The sequence below is a fragment of the Patagioenas fasciata genome, chromosome 19 (assembly GCF_037038585.1).
Source record: "Patagioenas fasciata isolate bPatFas1 chromosome 19, bPatFas1.hap1, whole genome shotgun sequence".
Taxonomy (NCBI): Eukaryota; Metazoa; Chordata; class Aves; order Columbiformes; family Columbidae; genus Patagioenas; species Patagioenas fasciata.
Window position 1 is genome coordinate 9,732,001 of NC_092538.1, and position 18,505 is coordinate 9,750,505.

The window sequence follows — 18,505 nt, forward strand, 5'->3', positions numbered from 1 at the left end:
ACCGCATGCAAGAGACAAGCAGCAGGCAGGAGCTGCGGGTGGCAAGCGCCAGCAGGACTGAGGCGTCCCTCTGCCAGCCGAGCCTCCCCAGGATGCAGGAAGCTCTGCGGGGCTGCCAGGATGCTCATTGCCTGCTACGCTGCTGCCTCTGCCACTGTGGGCCTTATCCTACAAACAAGCACCTTCAGCTAATTTGGTAAAGCAGGACAGTGGCCCATCCCTGCAGCCAGGACCAAGGGATGTTCCGTCTCGCCATGGGTGACCGTGGCACCATGGCAGATGCTGACTTGAGCACAGATGCTGCACCACTGCCGAGAGTCCCCTGAGACACAGGAGAGAGCAGCCCAGAGAGGCAACGGTGACCTGGCTGAGCCATTTCCCTGAGTACGGGCTGGTGTTTGAAGCCAGTTGAGCACTGAGCTGCCAAAGAGGAGACGTCTGGGACAGCAGTGTGTCGCTTGTGCTGTCCTGCACAGAGAGGCTGTTCCCTGGAGCTCCCAGGCCAGCAGTTCCCACCAGCCCAGGACGTCCCCGTGTTGTGCTGGAGGGAGGTGGCTCCATTTGGTGGAGAAGCCGGAGATGGTGGTGGTAGCTGAGACGGGGTGTTTGCCAGCACGGCGTGGGCAGGAGCTGCCTCTGGCACTGTGGGTGGATGCTCCCATCCATCCTCCCACGCCTGGAGACAAGCATTGGCCACAGCTTTGCTTCCTACAGGCAAAAGCAGGCAGCGTGGTGGCGCTGCACAGGTGCCAGTGGGCAGGGCTGGGGGAGCACTGGGACCAGGCCACATCCAGTGTCCCATGGGTGCATGGGGACCTGCCCCAGCTGCAAGGGAGCTCAGGCCAGTGGCTGGATGGGGACGTTTCTGCCCAACTTTCAGCAAGAGGCTGTGGGAAGACAGCGTGCTCGGAGTAAGGTCTGTGGTGCTAGCAGCAGCCAACCTGGCTTTTATTAAAGCTTTCTTTAGAACCCTGCTAAAGCCCTTCCAGATGTGAGCTGCCCTGGGGGGACCCGGGGGACAGGGGTGGCAAAGGCACATGTGGTGGTTGGAATTAAACCTGCGCTGCAGAGCAGGGAGCCCCACAGCTCTGACCCAGCCAGGGGCAAAGGGCTTCACTGGGGCTGCCCAGGGCTCGTGGAGTTGGAAGCTGCCATGAGCAGGACCTGGCTGTGTGGGGAGAAGGGGCGGAACCCCCATGGACAGGCAGCATTGGGTTGGTGTTGGCCGTAGTGGGTGCACAGCAGCACCGTGGGGTGATCCAGTGCTGGAGGGGGGAACATGGGGGCTTGAAGCAAGAAGGGACATGAGGGACCTCGTGGTCACCTTTGTGGTGGCTTCACAGGCAGCCAGCAGCTGGGGCAGGGGAACGGCAGCTCTGTGTCTAAGGCAGCAGCAGCTCTGGACATCTTTGCACTGGCCTGGAGCATCTCCTAAACCAGCAGCTGTAAGGAAACTCCTGCGTCCTTGAGGAGTGACCCCGTGCACTTGGTGTGAGCCTGGCCTGGCAGCAGCCACACGCAGCACCGGGATTCTCCACCAACCCCTGCCAGCTCCGGCGTCCCGTCCCCTTCCCCGAGGGGACATTAGTGCTGGGCTCTGCCCTGCTACCCACCCCGTGCATTACATGGATCAATGGGGCCAGATCGATACCGCCAGCTAGGGACCGAAAAGCCCCAAAAGGTGACTGCAGCCACCACTGCCCAGCCCTGGGACACGGCACTCGCCATGGCATGTGCCAGGGCCTTGGGAATGCCAGCACCTCGCCGCAGTGGCCTGGTGCCGGGGCAGCGTCATCGAGTCCCCCGCTAGCCCCAAAGCCAGAAATAGCGGAGCCCGTCATTCCCAGGGGTTATAAATAGCCTTGGCTATGGGGAGATGTTGTTTTTCTGCACGGAAAACGCTGCCCTAGTTCTGTTTCATCAATGTGCTGCCAGAAATAGTCCTGATTTCTTGGAAGTTTCTTGCTGCTGGGGTGTGGGTTAAAGCGCTGCCTTGTGGGGGCTCAAGGGGGGACCAGGCTGAGCCCACTTGGCTTCAGGGCATCGCCAGAGGGACCCCAGACCTTCCCCTCTCCATCTTCCTGCTGTGGGCAGCACGTGGCCAGGAAAGAGCATGTCCCATGCCCCACACTGTCTGTGGGATGGGGGCTTTAGGGACAGTGGGGCTGACACGGGGCCGTGTCCCTATGGAGCTCACACACCATCTCTCCCTGCAGCTGGACCCGCAGGCTGTGCAAACGAAGAACTGGCACATGGATGTGATTGAGATGAACGGGGTAAGCAGGGCCGTGGGGACCCACAGCCCCTGGCTTTGATGGCAGCCCCTTCCCCAGGGCTGTGCTGTGGCTTCATGTGATGTGGAGGTGATGGGCCAGGGCCGGGCTGCTGGGGCTCACCTCTTGTCTCCCACAGATCAAGGTGGAATTCTCCATGAAGTTCACGAGCAGAGACATGAGCCTGAAGAGGACCCCGTCGAAAAAGCAGACTGGCGTCTTCGGGGTGAAAATCAGCGTCGTGACAAAGTATGTATGGGGCTGGGGGGCTGATCTGCTCTGGTCCCTGTACATGTGGGGTTGGGGCACTCAGGGGACCTGCGCCGTCCTTGCAGTATGTCCCTTTGCTGCCACCAACACCTGGAGAGCTCAGCTTTTGCTCTTCGCTGGGGACTTGCCCGTTCCTTCGCCAGCCCCATCCCTCCCACCCACCCTGCCCTTCCTGCTCAGGGTTTGCGGGGCTGGGCTGGCCACAGCGGGGTCCCCCAGGACTTTCTGCTCATGACTTCACTTTTTGCGCCAGGCGCGAGCGCTCCAAGGTGCCTTACATCGTGCGCCAGTGCATCGAGGAGGTGGAGAAGAGGGGCATCGAAGAGGTTGGCATCTACAGGATCTCTGGAGTTGCCACTGACATCCAGGCATTGAAAGCCGTCTTCGATGCAAGTGAGTGTCCTGGGCATTGGCCACCCTTCGCATCACGTTCCCCTGGGAGGGTTCACAGGCACCAAGACCTCCCCCAAGTCCCCTACCTTGCAAGCCCAGGGTCTGATTATTGCACTGCACGTGTGCAAAACATGCTGGTGTGGCCAGGAGGAGGGTGTAGCTGGGAAAGCAAACATCTAGAGGTTGCAGCCTTGTTTGTGCCTCAATGTCTCTGAGCAGCTCCTGCCCCTGGCTGGCTTCTGGGAGACACTGAGTCAGGACAACGTTGCAAATGGATTTGCAAATTGTTCCGCATCTCATTGCCCAGCCAGGCGGGAACTGCTCAGCTCTTCCCAGCCCCAGCCCGGCTAAACGGGGACGTGGACGTAGTGGTGCTGTCCCTGCCCTCTGGCCGGCAGCCTGCCCCAGTGGCTGGGGTGATATGGGGAGCTGAGATGCCAGAGGGGAAGGAGGTGTCACATGTGGGTGCTCTCTGGACAGATAACAAGGACATCCTGGTCATGCTGAGTGACATGGACATCAACGCCATCGCCGGCACGCTGAAGCTGTACTTCCGTGAGCTGCCCGAGCCCCTCCTCACTGACAGACTCTACCCCGCCTTCATGGAGGGGATCGGTAAGGGCTTGGGGATGGGGAAGGGGTTGATGCCCAAGTGTGGCTGTTTGGCATTGTCTGCCCTGGGATGGGAAACTCTGGAGGGTCCTTCCCACCTTGGCCCACTCGGTCCTGGCCATTCCTGCCAGCTCTATGCAACTCTGGGCTCGTGGGGCTGCTCCCCAGGGTGCAGGACCGGTCACTCATGCGCTGGCTGCCAGGAGGCATCTGGCCACGGTGGGTCCCACTGCTGCACAAGATGTCACCAGCCCCTGTCCTGAGCCCTCTCCCTCCTTGTCTCCAGCCCTCTCAGATCCTGCTGCCAAGGAGAACTGCATGATGCACCTTCTCCGCTCGCTGCCTGACCCCAACCTCATCACCTTCCTCTTCCTGCTGGAGCACTTGAAAAGGTAACACCTCGGCTTGCGTCTCCTGGGGGGCTGCCTGGCGCAGGCGGGAGGTGCAGAATGGGTCTGTCTCGTTGCTTTGCCATGGGGATGGGATACGAGTGGAGTTAGAGCTGTTGTCTGATTCCTGTGGTGCCTGTGGGCTGATCCCGAACTGGAGGCAGATGGTGCTGTGCTGGTGCAGAGCAGGGCTGTGGGCAGCAGCTGGGGCCAGCACCAGTGGCTCTGTGTTGGGCAGGTGCCAGAGTGGCCCTTTTCCAGCCCCTCCAAGAAGGTGCAGCCCCAGGTGTGTCCCACCTGCCCTGTCCCCCCAGGCTCCGTCACATTCGCCGGGGCCCTGGCGAGGCTGGGACCCGGCACACGTGAGTCCCTTTGGTTGATATTGGTGTTGGCTTCCCACAGCTCCTCTCCATGGGCCCTATAGGATGCTGGAGGGATCCTGAAGCTGTTCTGCCCCACAGAGCAGCTCCCAGTGCCCCGGGGCCACCGGGACTGTGCAGCGCACGGCTGTTGACACGGGACAGCTCTGCAGGCAGCACACGTCCTCTGGCAAGATGCAGCTCTTGGCTGCTGCAGCCGGTGTGCAGCTGGTTGGACGAGCTCTCCGGGGGAGCAGCTGGCCCCAGCACAGGACAGGGAAGCTGTTAGGAGCTGTGCAGTGTCCCCCAGAGCGGGAAAGTGGAGTGCTGTGTCCCTTCCCAGCCCTCCAGCGGTAACCCCTGCAAAACACTGTAATAATCCCTGTAACGTGTCATCAGTGGGTGGCCAACACCCAGGGACAAATCAGCTCTGTGGACATGCCTCAAAGCTGCAGGTAAACCCCTGTGTCATTTGTCCCAGAACGAGTGCAGCAATGCGTGGTTTGCTGGGCTGTATCTTGGCTCAGATGAAACCCATCCAAGCCTGGGGATGGGCAGTTCTGGGGTTCATTGCGACCTCAAAACCCGTGGAGGGCATGGGGCTGTGGGCAGGGCAGCCATGCAGGACACAGAGCCTGGCCAGAGCTGGCCATGAGTTTGGGACCAGAGCTCACAGCTCATGTTACTTGCATCATAAAGTTGTGGGTTTTTTTTTCTCTGGTTTGGCTAATACCAAACAGAAAAAATGATTGATGCTGGGGGATGGGGAAGGAAAAATCCGTTTCCATCCTGAGAACCGGGCACAGCCAGTTCCCACATCTGCTCCCCTGGCTGGGGCTCAACCGTGCAGCCTGTGCCGGGGAACACAGCTGCCTCCTAACATGGCAATGTTGTGGCCCTGGTTCCCTCGGTGCAGGCTGGCGGGGGTCCCATAGGGTTGGAGGGGTAGGGAGCCTCAGGGGGAGTCGGTGTGGAGCTCCCCGTACCCTGCCGGGGCTCGGGGAGGGTGGAGGCTCCACTGAACGCAAGCAAGCAAGGGCTTGGTTGCTGCCACATCACACCCGGGGCTCCCAGCCAGGCCCGGCGGCTCCGGCGGAGGCCGTGAAGGGGGCAGAGCTCCCTGCCCTGCACCTGGGTTTGCTGGGAGCCGGGAAGGGCAATGGCCAGCTGGAGGTGTCCCGCTGGGGCTGGGAGAAGGGAGATCAGCACTTGCCTCCCACGTTGCCCCACGGCTGCCCCATGCCGGGAGAACAGCATTAAGGGCTCACGATTTTTCTTCCCTTGCATCCCACAGGGTAGCTGAAAAGGAGCCCATCAACAAAATGTCTCTCCACAACTTGGCCACGGTCTTTGGGCCGACTCTGCTGAGACCCTCAGAGGTGGAGAGCAAGGGACACCTCACCCTGGCGTCCGACATCTGGTCCCACGATGTGATGGCCCAGGTAAGAGCTGTGCTGGCAGCATGGGGCTGCAGCCTGCACCTGCACCCCTGGAGTCGGGAGCAGAGGTGTTCACCTGCCTCTCTCAGTAGATTTGTCACTCTTTGCTGGATGTGACTGCACAGAGCCAAGCTGGGAGGTGGCAGCTCTGCCCTTTCCTGTCCTAACACCCCCCATTTGCTTGCTACAGGTCCAGGTCCTTCTCTACTACCTGCAGCATCCTCCCATCTCCTTCACTGAGCTGAAACGCAACACACTTTACTTCTCCACGGACGTGTAGCCTGCAGGGAGAAGGCATCAGCTGCACATACTCCCAGCTCCCTGCTGGGGGACACGGACTGGATTGCAGCCCCCCAGGGAGACCGGCCCGGACCCAGGATGGTGCCGCCTGCAGCTCCTGTACAATCGTGTACCAGTGGCCCGGTCCCACCCCAGGCGCCGTGCCTCTCTGTAAAGTAGTCGTGTCTTATGTCCCTTCTTGTGTTCAAGAATTGTTTTTATGTATATTTGTTCAACGGAAGAGGTAGTGACTGACAAGGGCTGTGGACACAGGCTTCCCCCTTGGCTAGTTTTCTCCTGGACTCCTTTCTGCCCGCTCACTCCTGCCAGACACCCCTCGTCTCGCCCAGCTCGAAGCCTGCAGCATCCCATGAGTGCCTGTTTCGCTGCCCAGCTCCCCTGCCCCACGCCTGCATGTGCAGCACCGGCTCGCTTCAGAGGCTGGGAGCTCACGGGCTTCCCACCCGGTGACGGTGACGACCAGCTCTGCTTTGGCTTGCTGCCTGCGCAAACGTTGGACCCTGTGCCTGGATCCTCCTCCGGCCCAAGCAAACCTGCGACCACGAGAGCAGAGGAGCAGGTGCTGCTTCCTCCTCAACACGTCTCTTCTGGGTGCTTTCAGGCCAGTCCCCTCTACAGCCCTTATCCTGTGCTTTGCCTGTCTGTGTGTTGCGTGACGGTTACTTCCCTCACCTCCAAGAAGCGTTTTGGGGTAACCCATCCCACAAGGCTGGAGCGAGAGGTGCTGTGCTGGTCTCGATCCACGGCAGGTTTGAGGGACGGCCAGCCGGGCAGGTCTGCTCCTCCGCCACGGGCTGTGCTCTGGCACCAACAGGGTATCATCGGGGCACGCGGGTACCACAATTTCCCCAAGCAGCCCTGGCAGGGCAGGGAACACGGTCCCTGCTGTTTCCATATGCCCAGATCTCTGCCATAGTAAGGCAAGGGTTGCCAGCACTGGCTGTGCCCCATGGCAGAGCCTGCTGGTGCACCAGCGGTCCTGCCGTGGCCATGAGAACTAAGATTGGTTTTCCTTCTTGGCCTTCCCCGCTGCTCCGGGCACCGGGCAGATGGCAGCACGTGGCCCTGCCTCGGTGCCAGCCTGGCTGCCGGAGGCGAGGGCTCTGCGCGGCAGCTGGACGGTCACCCAGCCTGGAAACCAGCACAGAGCAACGGGAGGAGGAAAGCCTTCCTGGTGCTGAAGGCAGAAGTGCTCAGTTCACTCCTTCTCACAAAGCAGTGGCTGCTGGGTTAGCCGTGCCCAGCCAGCTCAGGTCCATTTTATTTTGTGGCTCCAGTTCTTGACCCCCAGGCTGATGCTGGAGTTGTCACGCATGTCCAGAGGCAGAACAGCTGCATGTGCCACTGCCAGGCTGCGCTCCGGCCACCCGAGTGCCTGGCTCCCGGTATGCCCCCCACCCTCCCACACTCACAGGTAGGTGCTGGTACCTGCTGGGACACGAAACCTTTCGCTCTGTGAGCCGAGTCTGTGTTCTGGTGGGAAAAGCCCCCTCCCTGATTGCGTTGGCCCAGTGCTCTCCTGTGCCAAATGGAGATGGATGAGAAGTGACCAAGCGTATCCCCGCTGACAGCGGCATTGCCTTTACCCTCCCAGCTAACAGACTGTTCCAGGTAGAGCCCAGCCGCCTGCCACGGATGCAGATTCCTCCCTGGGGAAGGCAGGACCTGCCGGCCCCGCACCAGCAAAGCAACTAAAGGAGGAGAGGTCTTTCAGTCCCCCTCCAAAGGGCTCACACTCCAGACCCTGCTCCTCTTGACTACCAGCTAAACAGAAGGGAAACAGCATTGCAGAAAATAACCAGGCGTCTGTCTTGGCCCTGGACCCAGTGAGGAGGCCGAGTCTTAGATCTGACTGCACAACGGATCCCTGTGTGTGTGTCTGATTTGTTACATGTGTCCAAGTCTCTGTCCATGATACTGTCATTCCAGATGGAGACTCTGTACAGCCAAATTTCCCCCCCCCGTGCGACAGTGGCTGGAGGCCTGGTCCACATAGCCCCAGTACAACAGGCTGTGGCTTGTGCTTGTCCCTACGGGAAGGAAAAGAGGGGGGTGGCCAATTGCAGCTACAGGTAGAATAGAACTGTTAATTAATATTTGACTTTCAGAAGTTGTTAAGGATATATTTTTGTTTGTGTTCTGTTTCAATTTCTGTAGATTATAAACTTTAAATGGCTGTAAACCATGTGAGGAGAGAAAAAAAAAGTTAATAAAAATGCAAAGCCCCAACATTTGCACAAAAGGAGCCCTGTGGTCTTGCTGTTTGCACTAACCGATCACCTTGGCGTCACAGCTGCTTCTCTTTCCGTCAAGGAATTCATGCTTTTTGCAGTTCAAGCCAGTGCTGTAAGCACAGGCATTGTGCCAGGCAATCTTTTAAGAGACATCTTATGGTTTGGGCTACATCCTTGCATTTCAGTACATTCTGAAGGCAAAAAAACCTGGACCAGCTGGAGCCAGCCTATTTGGTCAGCCCAGAATTACTCAAGCTTAAAATTCAGCTGACTTGCACAGCCTCTGGCCTGAGGATACTGAACAGGCACAACAAGGGACATCAGGCGATCTGGGAACCTCATCTGATAGATCACATGGTGCTGTCTCCCCACTTCTCTCCATGTGGGAATGGGAGACAATGTGCCTCCCAACTGACCACTGCGTCAGCCAAACCACCCTGCTCGTACTGTTCTCCCAGGTAAGCACGTGCTGTCACTGTTCTGGGATGTCAAACTGTGGATGCAAAGGAAGTGTAGTTGGTGGGAGAAATCCCACTTGGTGTGTGCACCGAACCTGAAACCCCCCCATCTCAAAAACATGAGGGTTTTTGTCCTTGTGAAGTGGATTAATAAGGGTTAAAATCTAAATTACCATCCCAGAATATAGTTAGAAAAGCAAGAGGGTTAATATAAATGCAGATCAAAAAGGGAGCAGCCCCTTGAGCTAATATGTACCGATGTTTTGACTTCAGTACCAATGTTCTGCAGGAATAACACTTCGCTTTCCCCAGTATAACACTGGGGCACTCAGAGGTGGTATAGGGATGTGATGGGAAACAGGTCATATGCTAAGCGAATGCCCAGTTATCTAACAGTGGTTTCTTTTCACAATTCTGCTTTCTAGTCTCACCATCAAGCTACTGGAACAAATGGTGCGAGGCTGTGGCAGTTAAAGCAGTAGCAAGATTACTTGTACTCCCACAGCGAGGTTAAATCAGGCTAGCCAAGTGGCTAGAGGTAATTATACTTCTTTTTTTCCCCTTAAGCTGTTTTGTTGATCTGCCAGTAACCACACGGTTCTAAGGCTAAGGATTCCTTACTGCTTTTCCCTTTAAGACATGGTAAAGAAATCTGGCACTTCTCTCTGTACTTGAAATAAGACAAGTTGTGCAGATGGTGGTTTGTCTTCAGCTGGTATTTTAAGAAAAGCCTGGAACAAACTTATTTCTCCACAGGATCTTACCTCTCCCCAACAGAGTAGCAAGCTGCAAACTGATAAGTGTTAAACACTTGCAGCATGTTCAAATACATGGTAACTGAAATCACTGCATTTCTTTTTGAAGATTGTCCTCCTGCCTCTTTTGATGCTAGCAACAGACTTAATCAAAATCAGACCCAAAGGATCAAAAAAAGCTCAGAGTCCAGGCACGTTTCCTGGAAACTGGCAGTCAGCTGATCCGTCCTGGAGATCCTGCTCGCTGCGCCTGGCTCCGTCCTCGCGTACTCCCGCAAGTCTGCCTGAAGCAGCACGCCAGGGCTCCGAGCCAGATTATTGTTAGTCATTCAGGAAAAGCGGCCAACGCCATCCAGATTGCACTGATCAGGACTCCAAAGGCAGTGGAAAGGTAAGCCTGATGGTTCTTGTGCCGTGATGCAGGCTCTTAGCAGCAGCGCTGGAACAAAAGGGAAACTTGCTCCCAAGGGATCCCACTGTTACCGTAGATAGTAATCAATTGCGGCGGAGAAAGCAGCAAATCCACCACAGCCGATAACCCCTGCCTTCAAACCAGCTGCAATGCAAAAAAGGTGGGAAAGAATGAGACAAAACAGGAAAGATATTTTTCTTTCCAGTAACTAACTTACGCTGCACCAGCCTGAAGAGCTTGCACCCCCAGGAACCTGGCGCTCATCTACCAGGGTCACACTCACACTACCCAAGGTGAGGGGGAGAATCTGGCATGCACGGGACTTGAAACTACCACATTGCATGAGCACAGCACATTGACTGGGGGCTGTGCTGGTAAATGTCTCCCCAGAGGCTAGAAGAGAAAATGCCAGTGGCCATTGCTGACTTCGGTGCACCCTGATCCGAGCACCGCAAGTGGCTTTGCTGTTGGGATGGACAGGAAGAGGAGCTACAGCTTTGAAAGCGCTAAGAGGATTAGGTCCAGGACAGACACAACTAACGAGCTCAATTAGAAGCACTTTCAAGAGCACTTTCTTTTCTTTTATGCTCTGTGGACAGGTTTTTTTCTTAAGGAGAGGTGAGCAAAGTTTGATATTTCTGATGAGCAGAGCAGCTCTCTTCATACTTGAGGTTTTCTCCAGATATTGTTAGCGCTCAAGCCTTCCCAAAGTCCCCACTAGTGCCTGCTGGACTAAAATCCCACTGCTCCTGGTCTTTTACAGCTAAATAGAACTGTCTGTTTGAATTGATACATGAGAAATGAGGAAAGCATTTTACACACTATGCAAGTTAACAGAGTTACTGCCAGTGAAACAGTTTATATAAGTAGAGCTCTGTTAACACAAGAGCTGCAGCTTCAGACAGTTGCTCAGTATGTATTATTTTTGGCGCCCTCCCCACGACACCACAGAAGACTGTGGATAGCTAACACCATTTCCTGATTTTTCTTTCAAGTCAATTCTGTTGATTTTCCTCCAATCTCACTGTCCTGTACGACCAAGCCTTCCCTACCTACACATCTTGCAAGCTGACAGGAAAATGACAGAGCAGTTCTACCTGTTTAGAGTACACTCTCATGTTAACATCACTGTAACCTCACGAAAAGAGAAGTCGCGTGTGTTCAGTTAAAAACATTGCATACTGTGTAACCAAATTAGTCTCTTATCATAGAAATGGTTCATAGCAGGCACCACCAACCTCTGAAGCCAATAGCTCCTCCTGTGATGCAGCCGCTAATAACACTGTTCTTCCAGTCTGATTTTCCACGATACTGTGGAATCAAAAATCAGAGTCAACAAGCAAATACAGAACAAATGCTCGCTAATGCTAATACCAAGAGGGATTACATGACCTTTCAGCCCCTTCTCAGCTGAGGGTGTTTTTCCCCTCTATCCTCAGCAGATGGCCTCCTACACTTTCAAACATGAGACTTTGCAGGGCCAGAAGAGGAATGAACGGGTCACTGGGAAAGACAAATCTGTGTGGTGCAATGCAGTGCTACGGCAGACTCTCAGGTGAGCCGATAAAGCATCCAGAACACCGTGCACTGGTACCAGCTCAGAGATTTTAAAGGCTCCACAAGCACCTGAGTGCGCCACCGAGCCTCGGCCACGCAGCCTGGCTCTCAGCACACACGAGTGCCGCAGCACCCTGCTGACAAACACGCACTGTTTCCACAGCCAGAGCACGCTACTTTTGCACCAGTGCAAGGATCAATTCGTTCTGCTGCACTGTGCAACTAGACACCACGGTTTTGTTCTAGATGACTTAAGAAATAGTTGTCTTTCAATTAAAAGGCAGTACCCAAAATTCATAACAAGCTAATTTTCCTATTTAAGAAAATGGGCGATAGATTTACCACTAAGCAGCACAGGTAATTTTTTGCTGTAGGGACAAGATGAAAATAGGCCTGTTAACTTAAGAACTTTCATCAAAGGATCTCTTTCTGCATATGGAATTCGTAGAGCCTCAAATTACTGTGTTGCTACTCATAGTTTGATGTTTTAAAGTAACAACGCGTACTCCTAATTAGAGTTTCAAAAAGTAAGGCTTATACTTGCCAATATATTCAGGGCTTGAATTCGCATGCTCTTCTGCTCATATTGTCAGAAAACAGTGGTTCTGAACACAGGTCTCAAAGCTGAAAAGCTTTTATAGCCAAGAAGTAAACCAAACTAGCCTACTCTGCCCCATTACAAAGGAACTACATGTACTTATTTGGATCTAGTAAAAGAGGTCATTAAGCGTGCAAGAAAACATAACGCTTAAAAAGTTATTACTCACAGATTCTACCATGCATTCGGTGCAGGAGAACATGGCGCCCACAATGGCGAAGTTCTTTGCGTAGGATATGCCTCGCTGCCCCATATCTTTGAGGACCTCTTTTGCAGTTGGCGTGCGATACGGATCCTTGGGATCGAACGCAACGTTGGTGTCAATGCCGGCTGTGAAGACACCGAATGCGCCTCCCAGAACAAACCCTGCAAAACACAAACAGTTTTAAATGAACCCTGGCTGGATTCCAGCAGCACGTTCTATGCAGGCACTGGAGCATCTTTGCTCCCACTACCTGTCAACACTGTGGTGTGAAAGCAGCAATGCGAGAGCACAAATGGCCTTTGTCTTGACACTACAGCCACGGCTGCTGCCAGCCGGTGCTGAGCGAAGGCTGTGAGCGCCTTTCTTTGCAAGGCAGGCAGACAAGTAGAGATCCGTCCATGGGGCCTGTGACAGAGACTGGATGAGACTTCAAGGGAGGAAAATTAAACGTGGGGCCCCCTGTGCTGCAGCTTCTCCACACCTGCCCCTTTCCCGATGCAATGGGTCCAAACTGCCCCCAAACCGCCACGATCACTGCTCCCCTCAGCACCCCATCCCTTTAGCCTCCCCCGGCTCCCTCAGCCACCCCCTCCGCACCTCCCACACAGGCCAGCGCCGCCTTGAAGGCGCAGCTCTCCATGGCCCGCTCCACCATCTTCTGCTCCTCGCTTTTGGGCGGGCTGGGGATGCCGCCGAGGGCCGCGGGGTCCCAGGCGCGGGGCCGCCGCTGCTCGCCCACCAGGTGCTGCAGCAACAGGCTGTACTGCAGCGGCGGGGGAGGCTCTGGGCCGCCCGGAGCGGAGGGAGGCGGCGCTGCCGCCATGACCGACCCCGGACACCCGGCCCCGCGTCCCGGCCCGCTGCAGGCGCCGGTAACGCGGCTCCCGGCAGCCGCGGCGGCGCGCGGGGGCTCATGGGTGTGGTAGTTCCGCCGACTGGCAGGCCCAGCGTGTCCCGCGGCGGCGCCGCTCACTGAGAACTACAACTCCCGGCAGGCTCCGCAGCGCGACGGCGTGTGTGGGCGGGGTAGTGGGAGGGGCGCGCAGCGTCTCACGGGATTGGTTGTCCCCCGGGGCTAAGCGGACTACATTACCCGGCGTGCCGCGCTCCAGCCCCCTAGCGGCCGCCGGGAGCGCTGCAGGTGAGGCGAAGGCTCCGGCTGCCGGAGCATCCTCGAGAGCGGCGGCGACGGCAGGTGAGCGCTGCTCGGGCTCCGGTTGCGGTTGGGGCTGGGGTAGGTTCGGCAGCCCTCGCCTGGGGCAGCCCTGAGCTGCGGAGGGAGGGCTGTAGTGCCGCAGTGCGGGACCGAGTCCCTCAGCCTTGGCTGAGGTGGGGGAGTGGGCGGGAAGCTTTGAGGTGTCGCGGCGTCGGCGTCGTCTCCCCCCGCGCCTTGCCCCCCTGACTGACTTTTGGCTGCCCCGGTGTCTGGGGATAACCGGTCCCGCACCCTACGGGGGGCTCGGCGCTGGGGTGCCCCTGAGGCGCTGCTGCGGTGGCTGTGGGGAGGCTGGAGCCCGCGGGTCACCCCAACAGCCTTCGAGCGTCGGCTGAGGTGGGAGCTGAAGGGCCTCCTGGCACCTCAGGATGTGGGCTTGGAAAAGGTGTCTCCAGGCTTCTGTGTCCTCCCACAGTCCAGGTAATAATGCCACAGTATCAGGCCGTCTTCTTTCTGAGGAAACCCTGGTTGCCTCTGCTGTAAAGTGGCAGTTTTACTTCAAGACTACTGTATCTCAAAAGGGCATAGATAAAAACCAAAGTCTGTCTGTCACTAAACACAAACTTAGCTCGTGTCAAATCACATAGGAGCTTTGGCTCTTGGATACTTGTTTCATTGTTTTTTACCCTCAGTAAACAAGGTGCTGTGAATATTAAAAGCCTTGCAGGTGCTTTGTTTGTGCTGCATTTTGCTTTAATTGTTTTATTTATTGTTCTCGTGGACTGGAACCGATGTTCTGTTCAGCTCAGCACAAGTGAAGATGGGTATGCCTTAAAAAAACAGCTTTCTTGACTTCTATTTTGATTTTTTTTTTTCTATTTTAATGTGAAGTTACCCAAAGGTTTTTTAACCCCGGAGAAGTAGCTGTGATGGTTTCAACAGGATGCTTCGATCTAGTGTGTTTCAATAAGTGAAAATTATTTTAAAGATTTAATAATTATTTTTAAACAGTGCATTAAGTATGAATCTTCCTGATATCCAGCAACTCAACTCTTCAGAGATCCCGAAGTAATAATTTTTTTTTAATCCTTTGCACTTTGTCTTGCGTATGTCTTAGTTTAGGCCTGGCTAGGTAGGTTCAAATAATTATTTAAATTGATGGTTTAATATCTTAAAATATTTAATTATACGAAGTTAGTTTTCAATAACTTTCCTCTTAAATTCCACTGCCCTCTACTGGCGTAACCAGTAGGGTCCACCTGCCCAGTGCTCTTCTTTCTCACCCTGTTTTTTTAACTCTCTTTTAATTTATTTGTTGGGGTTTTAAGTCAGAAGCCATTGAAAAGCTTGCTGTGAAAATCTACTGTAACGCTATCTTTTCAAGGTAGAGAAGATTGCTGGCAGGATGATTTCCCCAAGGAGCCCTGAACTTTAGATTTCAATCTTCTCCTTGATCCAAAATAACCTAGTTGGGCTGATCTTGAAGTCACACTGCAAAGCCTGTTTTTTCAGAGGCATAAAGGCAAAAATAAAGGTATGGTTGATTTGGAATCTGAGCACTGAGAGCTTACATGTATTGCTGGAATATTGTTTTGACTTTATCTGTTCCCAGGTTTTGGAGAAAATGCTGAGTTACTATTTGTTTGGAAATATCATATTTTTATAAATACATATTTTGTAAATGTAATTATGTGAAATAATTATATTTGTAAATACTCATATATAAAAATATATGTGCTATATTTTCCCCCATTAGGTGTTTAAATAGTTTTTTTTTTCCTTTTCACATTTATGCTGTTCTGCATTCTACATGTGCTTGAGTCTTTGAATAATCTCATCTGCCTGAATGGACTTTTCATGTGAGTGAGATCAGGTGATGAACGGAGGCTTGAAGAGAGAATCTGAGAGTCCAACACATCTTTAGTAAATTAGTTGTTCAAATTAAACTTTCAGCTGTTTCTTTTTTATAAATGTAGGAACCTTCCTTATTGCAGACATGTATAGCCAATGCATTTGATCCTTTTCCTTTACCAGGCTCTTATCATCTGCATGCTGTGTCTGAAATCACACTTTCATCTTGGAGCTATTAAGTCCAATATAAGAGCTTGGGTTATTTTTAACCCTGCCTGGTCCTGAATGAGACATTTGTTGTGTGTGACTGTACCCCTTTCCTGTGTGATGGCAGCATTAGGTGCAGATGACAGTTTTTCTACAGCCTGCAAGGAACCCAATGCTCCAACATGCTCAGCATCTGTTTCAGCAGAGGGCAGCACATGGGGATATGAAATAATTGCGCTTCACTTGAACTTTACAGTGACTCAGTCCTTCTTCCATACTTCAATATTCTCCAGACAGGATAAACCTTGGAAATAATAGGGGTTTTGTCTGAAATTCTGGTTTTGCATATGTCTGTTAGTTGTAGGCTCCCAGGATTTTAATAGGCTTTGGCTGTCTGTTTTGGCATTGCTGTTTAAAAATAAAAAATAAGTTTTCATAGCTCTCAGCTTTTTGTAGACCTGCCAATTCCAGAGTCTTTTTTGAAGTTATCTAACTGGGCAGGAAGTGGCTGAAAGGTAAAAGTCAAAATTAATTAGATTAAATCAATTTTTTCATTCTTGCACTTGTCTACCCATTTTTCCTATTAACAGAATGGTGATGATCTAGAGGGATGAGAGGAAGATGGGATAAATTAATTGATATTTTTATGAAAAAAAATGAAAAGCTTTCATTCACGCTGAAAGCAGATGAAAATATGTCTGCTTTGCAGTTGTGTTAGTTGGTCATGACCTTGCCCCTCATGTACCAAAGAGGTTTCCAGTGGCTACAAAAGGCAACGTGCTGGGTCCTGCTGGGCTCTGATTCTGGCAGCACCTCTTCACATTTTCTCTCTGTAGTCTTCTCCCCTATATGTTATGGCTGATGATTTCCTACTTCTTGTCCAGGTTGTGAATGTAGTATGATTTTTTTTTTTTTTTTAGATTTTAAGATCTTAACTTTGAAAAGGCAATGGAGAAATGCTTTGTGAAATATACCTAAATTTGGTGAAGGAAAGCTGCTTTAACTTCTGTAATTCCCTTGAGTTATATGAGTTTAACCATTTTTTTTCTTTTTGAGGGTGCAGTTCTTTTTTTCTTCTGAGGTAGCAAGACTTTCCATGTTGGAGAATACTGTTGCTATGATGGCAGACAACTGAAGTACTGAAAAAAGGTTATATGGTAGCTAGATGGCAGGTACATGGGAGTTAAAACTGAAAAGGCACCCTGACTTAGTGACTTGTTTTTTTTCTTTACGTCAATGTAAGGTAGACTGCAGAGAGATATTTCAATAATGTCTCCTTTTAGGATCAGCAGACTTGTTCCTTGTGACTCTGTTTTGTAACTTAGAAGACACAGGATGTGGGTTTTCAAGATGGTGGTTTGATCCTGTCTTCGATATTTAACGTTTTATATCTCAAAGTGTACGTCCTTTTTGAAAGTAAGGTCATTTCTTTGTGTTTGTCCCACTTCAGCAAGTTATTCCTTCCCCCTTCATAATTTCCCTAATATCACGCAATGCTTTTGTTTTCACCTATGCAATTTGAAATGCACTTGTATTGGAACTCGTGGTCTAAAAAAAGATCTGTGTAAACTCTCAGACATCATCATCTCCAAGGGATTTTAGCTGTTGCTATAGAAGCCTGATTTCTCTTTCAAGAGACCTTTCCAATATAAAGAAGTTGATACGGGGGGGAAAGTTGTCATGGAAATATGTAGCAAAAAGAGAAAGGAGATCTCAATTTGATGATGTTACATAGGCTTAACCAACTTGGTGAAGTGGCCTCATACCTAGAGATCTGATTCTGCAGGTTCTCTGTTACATTCTGTAACTAGAATGCTACAGGCTAGAACCTAAAGAAATATGTGATTTAACATTTATATAGCCAAAGATATCTCCTCAAGTCAGTGAACTTTAGCTAGATTCTAGTTCCCTAACATAATAACATTTAAAAAGCAGTATGACACTACTACTTAGGCCACCCAACCCTCCAGATGGGGAGGAAAGGTCCCTTGCGAGCTGGGTTTGTGGCTGTGTTGCAGGAATGGGTCTCATCGGTTCCCTGATGTGAGGCCATTGGGGTGGTTGCAAAGGGTGACGTTATCTAAAGCTGCTACCCACATTTTTCTGTTAGAAGGAGCCCCCTCAGGTGACGCTGGTAGGCCAGGGAATTTCCAGCCGCCCAGTTCTAATGTGGCATGAGCTGTAGCACAGCTCTTTATTCTACTTCTGGCAATGACTGCTCTGAAAGGCTTTATAGAGCTACCACTATTGAAATGAAGCTTTCAGAACCAATTTTTAAATCACTAACTAAAAATAGTTTATTCTGCAAGCTTCAGTGCTGTTTTAGATTTGAAGAGAAGGAGTCCTTTGTGTCCAGCTAAATGGTGGTATAAGCAGATCTCTCTCCATAAATTTCTTGTCTGCTTATACTGTCAGTAAGCCTGGTTGGTTCCCTGGTTTCAGGCTTTTTGTGTCTCTCTTACTAAAGCCTCCTGATATCTAATAAATGTGATTATGAGTGAGCTGCCTTTAAATATCTATTACCAGGGTCACCATGGTAACTGCTGGAAGAGTTTCTTGCTGGTAGAAGGTTTCCAGCTCCCTGAGATACCACAGGACAAAATGCTTAGGCTGTTGTTTTCACGGTTTGAATGAGATCACAGACAATATTAAAGAGGAAAAAATAATGTATTCCTCATTTTTCATGTGATTTTATGATTCAAATTTCAGCTGCATGGTTCAATTTCTCAAGTGTGCCAAGTTGATTTAAAAGTTTAAGCAGCAGCAGCAAACATGTTCATTCATACAAGCTGCCTGGAAGCAATGAATTGCTGAACTTTAATTTAGATTCTCCCATTTTTGCTAGATTTGATGTCACCAAAGCCAAGCTTTGATGCTCTGATTTGAGGTGTCTACATATAACAATATGCATGTCTTTTGCAAAACTTCTGACTTATGGGAGCTAAAGTCAATGGGCATTGTAGATCCTTACTAGCTTGTGATATTTTGTCAGTAATTTAGGTACCTTTGTTTCCCTACCTGTAAAATAATTGAGTCA

General features: G+C 51.8%; 3 protein-coding genes across 7 annotated transcripts in view; 2 read left to right on the forward strand and 1 right to left on the reverse strand.

Moving 5' to 3' along the window:
- The window catches only part of ABR (ABR activator of RhoGEF and GTPase), a 38,939-nt gene extending 30,659 nt beyond the window's left edge, over window positions 1-8,280 (forward strand). For all 5 annotated transcript variants that reach the window (XM_065852835.2, XM_065852837.2, XM_065852839.2 and 2 more), the window contains 7 exons: window positions 2,217-2,276; window positions 2,413-2,522; window positions 2,797-2,936; window positions 3,417-3,551; window positions 3,835-3,940; window positions 5,591-5,738; window positions 5,926-8,280. In XM_065852835.2, the coding sequence (XP_065708907.1) occupies window positions 2,217-2,276; window positions 2,413-2,522; window positions 2,797-2,936; window positions 3,417-3,551; window positions 3,835-3,940; window positions 5,591-5,738; window positions 5,926-6,015 (789 nt within the window). In that variant the 3' untranslated portion in view covers window positions 6,016-8,280. The remainder of the gene's footprint in view (window positions 1-2,216; window positions 2,277-2,412; window positions 2,523-2,796; window positions 2,937-3,416; window positions 3,552-3,834; window positions 3,941-5,590; window positions 5,739-5,925) is intronic.
- Window positions 8,281-9,428: 1,148 nt separating this feature from the next.
- On the reverse strand, window positions 9,429-13,134 carry TIMM22 (translocase of inner mitochondrial membrane 22). The gene is made up of 4 exons (XM_065852843.2): window positions 12,852-13,134; window positions 12,219-12,415; window positions 11,133-11,205; window positions 9,429-10,038 (listed from the first exon to the last, which is right to left on the reverse strand). Exons 1-4 carry the CDS (start codon window positions 13,075-13,077, stop codon window positions 9,962-9,964), a joined length of 573 nt encoding a protein of 190 aa, XP_065708915.1. The 5' UTR covers window positions 13,078-13,134; the 3' UTR covers window positions 9,429-9,961.
- Window positions 13,135-13,376: 242 nt separating this feature from the next.
- Window positions 13,377-18,505, forward strand: part of SPECC1 (sperm antigen with calponin homology and coiled-coil domains 1) — an 80,797-nt gene continuing 75,668 nt past the window's right edge. The window contains exon 1 of the mRNA XM_065852820.2: window positions 13,377-13,449. The gene's annotated coding sequence lies outside the window, so the exon portion shown is untranslated. The remainder of the gene's footprint in view (window positions 13,450-18,505) is intronic.